Source organism: Symphalangus syndactylus, chromosome 18 (assembly GCF_028878055.3).
Source record: "Symphalangus syndactylus isolate Jambi chromosome 18, NHGRI_mSymSyn1-v2.1_pri, whole genome shotgun sequence".
NCBI classification, from domain to species: domain Eukaryota; kingdom Metazoa; phylum Chordata; class Mammalia; order Primates; family Hylobatidae; genus Symphalangus; species Symphalangus syndactylus.
In genome coordinates, this window is record NC_072440.2 from 28,494,754 (window position 1) to 28,508,964 (window position 14,211).

Here is a 14,211-nt window from a genome sequence, read left to right on the forward strand (position 1 = left end):
TAGTAAATCATAAAGATAACATTAGAAATGTCAGTTTATTCGATGAAATAAAAGACAACTGATACACTAGGTTTAACAACTCTCTTTACAGGCAGCAGTTTTTATTTTTCTTTAGTGAAAATGAAATAATGAAGAATGGAATATATTTGTTGGAAAGGCAATACCATAAGCAAGTGTTATATAATCCAAAACTTGATTTTTCCCCAGTCCACTGAAAACAGAAAGCATAAAAACTTCCAGCTATGTTGAAGTGATTCCTGACAAACTCATCGGCTAATGTAGCTAGTAATTAGTTTGCCTACATATCACAAATTAAAATGTCACATCTGTAACAAGATAACCTGAACAATATCCTTAGCATTTTGAATAACCATTTCCATTTATCAAGAACATAACATAAAACCACAGCCTCTTGTGAATCCAAACATTTCCATTTGGCTTCTGCAACTTTACATGTTTAAGATTTTTTTAAAAATTTATTGTCGGAGGCTTGTGCCTGTAATCCCAGCTACTCCAGAGGCTGAGCAAGGAGGCTTGCTTGATGCCAGGTGTTCAAGACCAGCCTGGGCAAAGTGAGAACCTGTCTCTAAAAAAACAAAAAGATAAGGGTTTGAAACTTCTCCTTTGGTAAACTTTTTAGGAGTAACAGTAAATTAGACACTAAAAATAAAAAACCTGGATAGCATTCAGTTTCTTAAAAAAAAGTTGATGTAGAAACAGGGTCTCGCTATGCTGCTCAAGCTGGTCTCCCAACTCCTAGTCTCAAGCAATCCTCCCACCTTGGCTTCCCAAAGTGCTGGGATTACAGGTGTGAGCCACTGCATGTGGCCAGCATTCACTTTTGTTGAGTCCAAGATTTGAAAAATAAGCAGAAGATAGACTGTATATTGTATAATCACATTACTAATTAAAAAATTGGTTTTACCAAGTTTCCTTTTTTTCAAAAAGTTCTTTGGAGGGGTAAGAGAAGGGTCAGGAGGTACTATGCTGCAAATACCAATAACATGCCTAACCTCCCTCTCAACTCTAAACCACCTCAAAAATAAATAAATACTATAACTTCCCACCCTGTCTACATTTTCCTTTTAATTTAGCTCTTATGGACATTTACCAGATAACCCTTGACAAGTCAATGCACAATATAACATTAATATTTTTGATACAGTCTCACTTTATCTTGACTTCTCTGAAAAAACACCAAAAAACATTTTACTAATCCTAAAGACTTTTTTCTTTGAAGAACAGCCCCTTTAGTGAAGAACCTACAGATACACTTTCAGGAGAACTCAATATACATGCAATGACAGCTCTCCAGTGCCACTCTGGCCTCGAAAACTGCTAGGGTGCTGGAGGTAAAATACATGCACACTTCATTTTACTGCACTTTCTTTTATTGAGCTTTGCTTTACTGCACTTTTACAAATTGAAGGTTTGTGGCAATCCTGTGTCAAGCAAGTCTACCAGTATTTTTTTTCCAACAGCATGTGCTCACTTCTTCCCTCTGTTAGCATTAGCAATAAAGTATTTTTTAATTAAGGTATATATATTTTTAGATAAAATGCTATTGCACACTTAATACACCAGTATAGTGTAAATAATACAGTGTAAACATAACTTTTATATGCACTGAAGAACCAGGAAAGTTTGTGACTTGCTTCATTGTGGTTGTTCGAATTCAATACACAGTATCTCTAAGGTATGCCTATGTATGCAACCAATTTTTCTACAAGTATACGGGACATTCAACCACAAGTTACAACCTCTTCTCATCAACATTCTATTTGTACAGTAGTCCCCCTCTTCTCCACAGGGGATATGTTTCAAGATCCCCAGCAGATGCCTGAAACCATGGATATTCACGAACCCTTTACATACTGTTTTTTTTTTTAATCTGATAACCAAGATGGCTACTAAGTGATTAATGGGCAGGAAGGGTATATACTATGGATGCACTGGACAAAGGGATCATTCACATCCCAAGCAGGACACAGTGAGATTTCATCACATTATTTAGAACAGCTCAAAATTTAATGCTTACGAATTATTTCTGGAATTTTCCATTTAATATTTTCAGACTGCAGTTGACCTCAGATCTGAAACTGTGGAAAGTGAAATTATGGATAGGGGAGGCAACCGTACATTGACATTTTTAGTCATGATCATTAAAAGTACTCTGCAGAGCTACTGGCAAGATATTGCTAATGGAGAAAATAGTGACTAAAATATATAGAATGGTCGGGGGCACAGTAGCTCACACCTGTAATCTCAGCACTTTGGGAGGCCAAGGTGAGTGGATCACCTGAGGTCAGGAGTTTGAGACCAGCCTGGCCAACATGGTGAAACCCCGTCCCTACTAAAAATATTTTACAAATTTGCCAGGTGTGGTGGCATGCCCCTGTAATCCAGCTATATTGGGAGGCTGAGCCAGGAGAATCACTTGAACCCAGGAGGCAGAGGTCGCAGAGCCGAGATCATGCCACTGCACTCCAGCCTGAGCAATACAGTGAAACTCAGTCTCTAAATAAATAAAAATAAAATAAAGTACGTAGAATAGGCACTCAGAACGATTTGATGCAGGTACAAAAGTGACTCAAACATATTTGTTGGTTGATTGAAGGAAAGAAATCTTACTACCTTTCAAAAAATGGTTTTTCTCACCTCTCAGATATTCTTCCCTAATCTTTTATATTATAGTTCACCTCTGCCAGTTAGTTGAATCCTTAAAGCTATCTAAATAAACATTATATGGGTTGAGAAAAAAATACAGAAGCAAACTGTAGTTAATTTTTTAATTTTTATATATTTTACATTTTCTGTAATGTTCTATAAATGAAAGTATTTTTCATTACTTTCAAAATAAAAAAACTAAACCAACAATTTTAGTTTTCTCAGCTCTTCAATCTATGCCTGCAAAGAGACAGAAGGCTACTTTCTTAAACTGGCATCTTGTTCACATCAGTACTTAAATCTCCAGTCCTTGTAATTCATAAACAGAAAAAAAAAAAAAAAACTGAAAGTTCCCATACAAAATGGAAATGATTAAAGAAAATTACAGCCTATCTGGCCAGGTTTGGTGGCTCACACTTGTAATCCCAGCACTTTGGGAGGCTGAGGCAGGAGGAGCCCTTGAGGCTAAGAGTTTGAGATCAGCCTAAATAACAAAGCAAGACTTCATCCCTACAAATTTTTTTTAAAAATTAGCTGGGTGTGGTGGAATGCGCCTGTAGTTCTAGCCACCCCAGAGGCTAAGGCAAGAGGATCCCTGGAGCCCAGGAGTTCAAGGCTGCAGTGAGCTATGATGGTGATGGGGCCACTGCACTCCAGCCTGGGCGACAGAGGAAGACCCTGTCTAAAAAAAAAAAAAAAAAAAAAAAAAAAATTTACAGCCTATCCATTCCACGGAAACCTATTCAAAGAATACTTATTCACATGAGAAAAATGCTTGATGGGAATATTAACTGAAAATACCAAGATACACAACCATATAGTAGAATCTATCTTAAATTTTTTATTTCTAAAGAAAATTATAAGAGCAGAGTGAGAGGCTATAGGCAATTTGTGTTCTGTATTCTTCCATGTTTTACCTATCACATGATAATGGTTTTCATTAAAAAGGAAAACCATGCAGACTTGTGGCTGTTGCTTCAACCAACTGAAAACTCACTCTCCTTGGTTTTAAGGCTCCACCACTAATTTGCTTTACTTATATTATACTTTCCCATCTTTTCCCTAAAGTCAAGCAAATGTGCTTGATATATCTCCTATAACCTTCACTCCTTCAAATCCTTCAGGGAGCAAGACTATCTCCTCAACTTTATCACACATTTTAACACTTTCCAGTTTAATTCTCTCTGACTCTGGCCATTCCAGCAACATCCTCTTGCACATTTATCAATATAGTAGATATCATTACAGGTCTCAGTTGCTGTCATGCTGTTGTTTTTGTTTCTCCCCACATCACAGCAATTTATACTTATCTTTTTGGACCAGACTGCTACTAAAATTCTTCCAATTCTGATACTTTTTTTTTTTTTTTGAGATGGAGTCTTGCTCTGTCGCCCAACTGGAGTACAGTGGCACGATCTCGGCTCACTGCAACCTCTGCCACCTGGGTTCCAGCAATCCTCCTGCCTCAGCCTCCCAAGTAGCTGGGACTACAGGTGTGCACCATCACACCCAGCTAATTTTTGTATTTTTGGTAGAGACGGGGTTTCACCATGTTGGCTAGGATGGTCTTGATCTCTTGACCTCATGATCTGCCCACCTCGGCCTCCCAAAGTGCTGGGATTAGAGGCGTGAGCCACCGCAGCTGCCCCAACTCTAATATTCTTTAATTTTTCCACACTAAGAAAACTGAAACCCAAGTCCTTATTCCCTTCCTTTTTAAGTCTCCATGGGATCCTATTTCCATTTGAATTTCTAAGGGTGCTTCTGTTAACTATTCTAGAATTATAACATCAGGATGGATAATCTCAGGAGATACCTCAGTGACTCAAAAAACTACTTTCAAAGGGCTTATATTAGCCACATGTGCAGGATGATTTAAAGCATAACTGTTCCCTCATCCTTTGCTTAAATAATTTAAGTAGTTCTGAAAGGACTACAGCATTTAGGATTTAGTGTGTAGGGCTAAAAAAGAACGCAGACATCAAATTTATATCCTTTCAAATGTCAAAGTTCTAAAATCCTCCCCCTGAACTGAACACATATACACACTAAATCAGTATAAATTTTCACTTCCAAATTTCTCCTATAATTAAGGCTAAAATATAAAACAAATCACACCCCTTAAAAAATTCTAAGGCACTTTGGGAGGCCGAGGCGGGTGGATCACGAGGTCAGGAGATCGAGACCATGGTGAAACCCCGTCTCTACTAAAAATACAAAAAATTAGCCGGGCGTGTTGGCGGGCGCCTGTAGTCCCAGCTACTCGGAGAGGCTGAGGCAGGAGAATGGCGTGAACCCGGGAGGCGGAGTTTGCAGTGAGCCGAGACTGCGCCACTGCACTCCAGTCTGGGTGACGGAGCGAGACTCTGCCTCAAAAAAAAAAAAAAAAAAAAAAAAAAAAAAATTCTAAGGGCCTCTCAAATTTTAGTGCAATCTAAAACACTGTAATTTTATAATGTCTACTGTCAAGTCTTCTGCATCAAGTTAAATGAATCTGCATTTTCATAGCTTGTTGCAATGGGAACAAGTTGGGCCTGGCTAACTTGCTAACAGTTATACAATAATATATTTTAACCTAATGGAGTGTATGTTATTTGGTCTTATCTCCGGAAAACCACATAGGAAATTGGTAATGGTGAAGCCGGGCACGGTGGCTCACGCCTGTAGTCCCAGCACTTTGGGAGGCCGAGGCAGGCAGATCACCTGAGGTCAGGAGTTCGAGACCAGCCTCAACATGGAGAAACCCCATCTCCACTAAAAATACAAAATTAGCCAGGCATGGTGGTGCATACCTGTAATCCCAGCTACTTGGAAGGCTAAGGCAGGAGAATTGCTTGAACCTGGGAGGCGGAGGTTGCAGTGAGCTGAGATCGCGCCCTTGCACTCCAGCCTGGGCAACAAGAGCGAAACTCTGTCTCAAAAAAAAAAAAGAAAGAAATTGGTAATGGTGATTGCCTTTAGGGAGATCTTGATTACCAGAGAAAAAGAAGAAGATTTACTCCCTCTTGTATCTTTTAAATATTAAACCATGTAAAATTTGCAAATCTCTTAATGTATAAATACATACAGATATACAGATTTTGTTTTGATATGTCATCTGATGCGATCATATCCTAAAAGCAGGTATCCCAAACTACAATATTTGGAAATTTCAAGTAATGAAAAGCCTATATTCTGGATTTCAAATATGGTCACCTCAACTAATTTGCTAAAGATATGTATTTTAAAATTTCATATGGACACATAACCCCAAAGAATGTGTGTTAGTCTCTCATCTAGGATACTAAGTTTAGATTAGATAATCAAGCAAAAATATAATAATGTTTTTTATCCCAAAGACCTATTAATAGCAATTCCAGAATTTTAAAATACATTTTAATTCTCTCAGCTTATCCAAGTAATGATAAATCAAATTTTGGATATATAACCAATGTTCCAATTTAATTTTAAATCAAAATGTAACAAAACCAATGAAATCAAGTGAAATGAGACTTCTGTACAGTTAATCAGTAAAAGAAATAAGGAAAAACTTCAGGATAAAAATGTCTAATTGTTGTTTGTTCATTTTTGATGTGCTGACTATAGATAACCTCTGGAAAAAGTCACCTAACTAAAAATCTCAGCTCATTACAATGTGATATATACTAAAGAATACTACTTAGTGTCTTTGGGTGAATGCTTCATATCGTATATACATTGGGATTACTATGTAAAATGAAGATTATAAGCTATTCAACTCAGGTATGTTTTACATACTTACTTGTCCCCCATTAAGTAATAATTACCTATGAAATGCATTAAGGTTTTTTTGCTGAATAATCTGGGTTTACATAAAAATATAATGCCATTTTAATTATTATATAGCAATGTTGCTATAATCTCAAGACTATTATAAACTTGTACTCAATTATCCCTTTGAGAAAGCAGCAGCATAGAGAGACACTTCCTCACGGTAATACTGATCAATATCTTTTTAAAGTTACATAATCTTTTACCATATCTTTTTAAAGTTACATAATGTTTAATATGCAAAAATAAAGATAAAAAACAATTGTTTTTACATATTAAAAGCAATGGTGTGAATTTCTACTATCAAAATTATTTTTGCTGTCCAATTTTAATTTTGCTGTCCAATTTCAGCTTGATTATCAATGGTGCTATACTTCGTGGCAAAAACTGACTTATCAATAACAAAACACCTGTAAAAAGTTTTGAATAATTTTTTCCTTCAAAGTACAGTATTAAATTAAGGAATTTTCAATTTAGCATATAGTTTTAATTGAGAAAACTTATACTTTAAAGAAAAAGGAAGAATGTGCTGCTTTCGAAAGAGCTTGAAGAGAGTTTCAATGATTCAAACTTTCTTCTAACGAAATGTCACAACAAAAAAGGTTTGTCTTTATACATGTGGGGGAGAAAACAATTAAAAGGCTGTTTGATTAGAAACCTAAAACTTTGGCTGGGCACAGTGGCTCAGCCCTTTTAATCCCAGCACTTTGGGAAGCTGAGGCGGGAACACAGCTTGAGCCTGGGAGTTCGAGACCAGCCTGGGCAACATAACGAGATCTCATCTCTACATACAATTTAAAAACTAGCTGGGCATGGTGGCCTGTACCCGTGGTCGCACCTACTCGAAAGGCTGAGGTGGGAGGATCATTTGAGCTTGGGTGGTCTAAGCTGCAGTGAGCCATGCTCGTGCCACTGCATGCCAGCCTGGGCAACACGGTGAGACTGCAACTCAAAAAAAAAAAAAAAAAGAAGAGAAGAGAAGAGAAAAGAGAGAAGAGAAGAGGAGACAAGACAGACCTAAAACATCAAAGGTTCTCATTACCTCACTTTGATAGGTTTTTATCTTTTAATTGATGAAAACCATATATATTTATCATATAGAACATGATGTTTTGAATTTTGACAATTTTATTTCCTTTTAATAGTTCCACTTTAAACGCTAGAGGGAAGAGTTAAATTAATATCTATTTTAAGGGATTATTTTACAAATGATCCTGAAATATGTGAATTTTTAAGTTGTTTTCTGTTTTTGAGACAGGGTCTCACTCTGTTGCCCAGGCTGGAGTATAGTGACCAATCATAACCTACTGCAACCTTGAACTCCTGGGCTCAAGCAATCTTCCCACCTTAGCCTTCCAAGTAGCTGGGACTACAGGCATATGCCACCACACTTGGCTAATTTTTTAAAAATTTTGTAGAGACACGGTCTACTGTGTTGCCCAGGTTGGTCTCCAATTCTTGGGCTCAATCCATTCCCTTGCCTCAGCCTCCCAAAGTGCTGGGATTACAGGCGTGAACCACCATGCCCAGCCTAAAATGACAACTATCAAATTCTCAGCAGTTAATTACTTAGTTAATTCCTAGACCTTCCTAGCTCATTGAGCCTCCTCGCAGCCCCAATTCCAAGCCAGGAAATAAAATAAAATGCAGTCTATTAACTATTTGTTTTCAATAGTGAAAGTGAAGGCAAAAACTAAAACATAAATTAGATTTGGAGGTCTCTCCAGAATTCAAATATTGAAGTTTATTCCCATTCCTCTTGTAACAAGAATACCCAAGAAACACATAAAAACGTGTACAAAGATATTCAGAGAAGTATTATTCATATTAGCCAAAAACATCAAACAAGGCTATGCTCAAAGCTCAATTAACAGAAAATGAAACATAACTTTTAATGTGAAGATGCAATTTGGAATTAAGTTAGCAACTTAAAAAACATTCATGCATCAAAAATATGCAAAACATTTATAAGAGCATCAATTTTTAAATGCTCTTTATAAACATTTTATAAATTGCCATTGTAAAACCTAATGCCTAAAATTGACAGGCTAATCCTAAAATTCATGTGGAAATGCAAGGAACCCAGGGCAGTCAAAATAATCCTGAAAAAGAAGAAAAAAGCTAGAGGACTCATACTTCCTGATTCCAAATTTGCTATACAAAACAAATTTTTAATCCAAACAACAGCAATCCAAACTGTGTGGTACTGGCTGTCGTAAGGGCAGACAAAGGAATAGAACTGAAAATACAGAAATGAATCCATACATTTCTGGTCGATTGATATTTGACAATGGTACCACAATTCAACAGGGAAAGATGAACCTTTCCAACAAATGGTACTGGGACAACTGGATACATAAATGCAAAAGAATGAAGTTATACCTTTTCCTTGCACCATACACAAAAATTAACTTCAAATGGATCATAGAACTAAATAGAAGAAGTAAAACTATAAAACCCTTACAAGAAAACACAGGAGTAATTTTTGGGTTAGGCAAATAATTTTTGGGTTAGATACAATAAAGCACAATTAATAGAAAAAATAGATAAGATGGACTTCACCAAGACTTCATCAGAATTAAAAATTTATGAGTTACTTCAAAGAGCAGCATCAAGAAAATGAAAAGGCAGGTCACAGAATGGGAGAAAATGTTTGCACATTATGTATCAGATAAGGTGTGTATCCAGAATATTAAAAAAAACTCTTATAACTCAATTATAAAAAGACAACCCAATTTTTAAATGGGCAATTAATCTAAACAGACATTTCTCCAAAGAAAATATAAAAATAGGCAATAAGCATATGAAAATACAAAAGTTGGCAATAAGCACGTTAGCTGTGATGTTAAGCATCAGAGAAATGCAAATCAAACCACAATAAAATATTAATACTACTTCACGTTCACTCACTATATTATAATAAAAAGGACAAGTGTTGGTGAGCATGTGGAGAGGAACTCTCATGCTGGTGGGATTGTAAAATGCTACAACCACTTCAGAATAGTACGGCAGTTCCTCAAAATGTTAAACATAGAGCTACGATTTGACCCAGGAATCCCATTCCCAAAAGAAATGAAAACATATGTTCACACAAAAACTTGTACACAAATGTTCATGGCAGCATTATTCATAACCCAAAAGTGGGAACAACCAGATGTCCATCACTGATTGGATAAATATTAATAACATGTGGAATGGAATATTATTTGACCATAAAAAGGAATTAGTACTGATACATGCTACATCATGGATAAACTTTGAGAACATTATGCTAAGTGAAAGAAACTGGTCACCATGGCCCCATTTATAGGATATGTCCAAACTAGACAAATGTAGAAAGGCAGAAAATACATTAGTTGCCTAGGCCTGGGGCAGGGGGAAAATGGGGAGTGACTGCTAATGGGTCTAGGGATTCTTTCTGGGATAACGAAATTGTTGTAAAATTGACATGTGATGTTTACACAACTCTATGAACATATGAAAAAATCTCTGAATTGTACTACACTTTGAATGAATGCATTGGTACGGAATGTGAACTCAATAAAGCTGTTTAAAAACCAAAATACCTAAGGTCTAGTATATACGTTCTTTGTGGAAAACAAGGTACATTCAAGACAAATAAATAACTATGAACTGATTTGATTACTAACCAAGACCACGCCTGGGGCACTTAGAATTAGGAATTTAACATGCATTCCTTACTAGCTAAAAGATTACCCCTTTAAATATGTCTAAATCTCAACGAAAATGGACCTGCAGTACTTGCAACTGTCAGGGCATAAAATGGGATTCACGAAAGATACCTGAGTAAACACGTTCCTTTCCTGTACATGGCTGAACTGTACTTCCCATTACAAAAAAACACAATAACTGCAGAAAAATACTCCACCGGGAGCCGGAGAAATTCTCAAAGAAGAATCTAATACTGAGCTAAGACAAGGAGTGGAATGAGGAAGGGCAAGGAGGACAGAGTAGGGGGAGGTCTCTGTGCACTTAAGCCCAAGGAGTCCAGTTACATTAAATCCAACTTTTAAACGCTTTGTGAACAGGCCCAGAGGCAAAGTCCTGGGCGCAAACCCACGAGCCGAGCTGCGAGGCTGAGAGGAAGTGCTAGTCCAGCCCAACCCCGCACTGGATTTGGTGTGGAAACGGTCAGAGGTAAAAGCGATCGCTCAGATGGGGGACCAGCGGGGAGGGCAGGAGGCGAAACCCCTCCGCCCGGCGCTCCCAGCCAGCGCGCAGCGGGAGGCGGCTGTTCTGCGGGCCCGTCCTTGGCGTCCGAGCCTCCGCGCACGCCCCGCGCGGAGCGCGCCCGGCGCCGGGAGCCTCCGGTGGGGCTGGGTCCCGTCTCCCGCCCCATCCGGCGCTTTGTCCCAGCCACGGGGGCCGGCGGCCCCGCTGCGGGCTCCCGGGCCGCGGTGACAGCCCCCGTCCCCATAGGGCTGCGAGCCCGGGAGTCCCTATAGGCTGGCGACCGGTCGCCCGCCGGACCTCACCCAGGCGGGACGCGGCAGGCGGCGGACTGAGGACGCTCGCCCTGCCGGAGGAGCCGCCGCCGCCGCCGCCGCCGCCGCCGCCGCCCGAAGCGCACGCAGGCCAAGCTCAGGCGCCAAAAGCCTTGGACTTCGAAACACACGACTTCCAACATCCTAAGCTTACCCAAAAATTTTCGACGAAATACGCCATGACCATCGTGCCGCCGCCGCGCCGGGTTCCGCGTCCGCGTCCGCCCGCCGCTGTGTAAACACGGCCCGGCCTCCACACACCCCCTCCTTTCGCCGCCGCCGCCGCCGCCGCCTTCTTCCCAGAGACCGGCCCGCACCTTCCAGGGCGCATGCGCCACCTAGCGGCTGCCGCCGCTGGGCGAGCACTTAGACGCCACGGCCACGGTGTGCGCATGCGCCCCGTCCCCATTCTTGGGTGTTGGTAGATCTCTGCATCCCGGGCGCGGCCGCGTTGAGTGTGCTCTTAGGAATGGTGGAGAACTGGGTACTTGAGGAGTCACCGGGGAGAGTGATCGCACTGTTTGCGGTGCGACGGGCACTGGCCCAGGGACAGAGAGAAGAGAAGGGCCAGCCAGCGGCAGTGGAGTCGGCAGGCTGGCTGCCCACCCGCTTTCTCTCCTCACAAGACTCGCTTCTCTGGCCTTCGAGGATCTCGAACAGACTGTAGTCTGGACTCGCTGGGCTGGAGGAAACTTGGCCGCTGGCCACCCGGAGGAGACTGAGAAGCCTTTGGTCAACAGGGCGCCTTTCCTTGAACCAAAACAAAACTTTCCGAAGCCGGAAAGGAAACGCCCAGTGTCGCCTGAGAGCCCTGGAGCTGCGCGAGACCCAGGCACCGAGTGCGGCCTCGGCCGCTGACCTCTAACACGCCGGGAGCAAACCATCTGGGGCGGCCCGCAGGCCTGGGGAAGCGGAATGTGACCCGAAACCGACGGACATCCTGACCCATGGTCCATAGTTCTCTTAGCAACTTGCACATTTTGGAAAAAGAAACAAGTCTTAACATGCCTCGACCTAATGGAAAAACTAAATCCCCTTCCTACACCTTGCTTTCCAAAAGTTAAAAAAAAAATAATTAAACGCTAGTAGAGGTCTCAAGTTCACTGTCACCAGATCAGCTAGGTCCAGAATCTTCAGTTCTTGAAGCCAAGCCCTACAAATAGATTTAGTGTAGCATATCACACCTCCTCAGGTGACTTAAAACAATGAACACCAATAAGATAACAATTCATGAGAAATTATCTTCATGCTCAAGTAAAAATCATGAGGTGCCTTTCACATAGATGAAATTGTAAGTGCTTGTTGAACAAGGAATAATTGGATAATGGTATTGTGGTCATACTTTTTAAGAATATCTGTTAGAGGATGCAAAACATCTAGGATTTGCTTAAAGTCATTTATTATGGATGGGGTATGAGTAAGCTCATAGATGAAAAGGGATGAAACAACATTGGCCATAGTTGCTCTATTTTTGTGTATCTTGTTTCTTTATTTTGTTTCTTTAAAAAGTCCTCATATCACTGACATTTACATTTAGTTTTGGGGAAAGTCAAACTTAGAAATAAGCTACAGCTCTCTAAGCTATCAGTCTAACTGGATTTTTCTCGATGCTGAAGAACTTTTTTAAAAATTCAGCCATCTAGGTCACACAGCAAATACATTTGGCATTAAATTCCTAGTATCACTAAACACTCCCTCCCATCCCCGCGCCTCCTTCCCGCACCCTTAGACCTGGGCAAGAGAGACTTCTATCCTGGACTCTATGCTTTAAAGGAACTTACGTATCACACACACACATTAATTTTTAAAAAAAAACACATGGGTGCCTCTGCCACTTGTGATCTGATACTGAACACTGGCTCATAACCATAAATTCCCTCTCCCAGTGAAGAACACTATTCAGGCCCTAGGAAAACTCTTCTTCCTGTCTTTTGTCTTATGTCCTCAAAACAAACGGTGAACTCCAAAAGCAGTGAAAGTTTGTACATAGCATGGCTGCCCATTTCAGAGACTGCTTTGGAGTCAGAATTTGAGCAGCAGAAATGCTTAGGTAAGAGAGAAGACAAACTAACTTGTCAAATCCTTCATCTCAGCTTGAATGCTATAGATTCCTGCATAACAAAGTATTGTTTCTCAGTAGTATCAAGCATACATTTTCCTTTTGTTAGTGTTCCAATGTGTGGCTATTACCTACTGACAATTTAGTATAGTATTCACAATAGTTACTGGCCTTCATTCGTATTCTTCTGCTCCCCTAAAATTTAGGAGTAGATCTAGAATGAAAATAAATATTCTGTGTATTTCAGGTATTTGCAAGGTTCATTAGGGCCAAAACACCATATCCTGTAATTGCCTGATATTTAAGTTGTGGAACTTTATAGTAAACAGTGATTAAGGTGACTAAATTTCAGACAAGACTGTGTAGTATAGGAAGAGTGTGGTTGGTATCAGCCACCTTCTGCACTCTCAAGTGAGGTTTCCAGGGATGAACATACATTCTGGCAGAGCATAGATAAGCCCTTGAGTGGGTAGTGCTGGGGTCACAGGCATAAGCCACCGAGCTTACATGCGTTAAAGTATTTGTGCCACACACACTTAGCCTTTGCTTATCAAAATGTGTTTCATTTTGAAAATATTAAAAGCTGACATAGATAACAACAGTGTACAAGTCACTGCCTATAATACCTGTCACTTAAGAGTCAGTAAATGTTCAATGAATGAATGAATGATGACATCTATCATAGAAATGTCAAGGTAGATGAGACCTTGAATATGTAATAATTCCATTATCTTTTACACATACTCTTTTTTATGTTTTGAGACAGAGTCTCGCTTGGTCGCCCAGACTGAAGTGCAGTGGTGCGATCTCAGCTCACTGCAACCTCCACCTCCCGGGTTCAAGCGATTCTCATGCCTCAGCCTCTCAAGCAGCTGGGACTACACGCACCCACCACCACGCCTGACTAATTTGTGTATTTTTAGTAGACACGGGGTTTCACCACGTTGGCCAGGCTGGTCTCGAACTCCTGACCTCAAGTGATCCGCCTGTCTGGGCCTCCCAAAGTGCTGGGGTTACAGGCATGAGCCACCGCGCCCAGCCTACTCATCCTCTTTAATTGGTGCTTGATCCTAGAGTTTGTAGAAAATGTCATTATTTAAGTTTTTGATTTAATTTTCTCACGTTACTTTAAATATATTCAAAAGAATTATTGTGGTCTTGAGTGTACTTCTTAAAGGATAGAGTACTTTT

At 40.2% G+C, this 14,211-nt stretch overlaps 1 protein-coding gene across 2 annotated transcripts in view; it reads right to left on the reverse strand.

Moving 5' to 3' along the window:
- Positions 1–11,387, reverse strand: part of FCHO2 (FCH and mu domain containing endocytic adaptor 2) — a 130,795-nt gene extending 119,408 nt beyond the window's left edge. Inside the window, exon 1 of one of the 2 annotated variants that reach the window (XM_055254473.2) lies at positions 11,116–11,387. In XM_055254473.2, coding sequence (XP_055110448.1) covers positions 11,116–11,370 — 255 coding nt within the window. In that variant the 5' untranslated portion in view covers positions 11,371–11,387. The remainder of the gene's footprint in view (positions 1–11,115) is intronic. The other variant, XM_055254472.2, reaches the window with a different exon arrangement.
- Between the last annotated feature and the right edge of the window lie 2,824 nt (positions 11,388–14,211).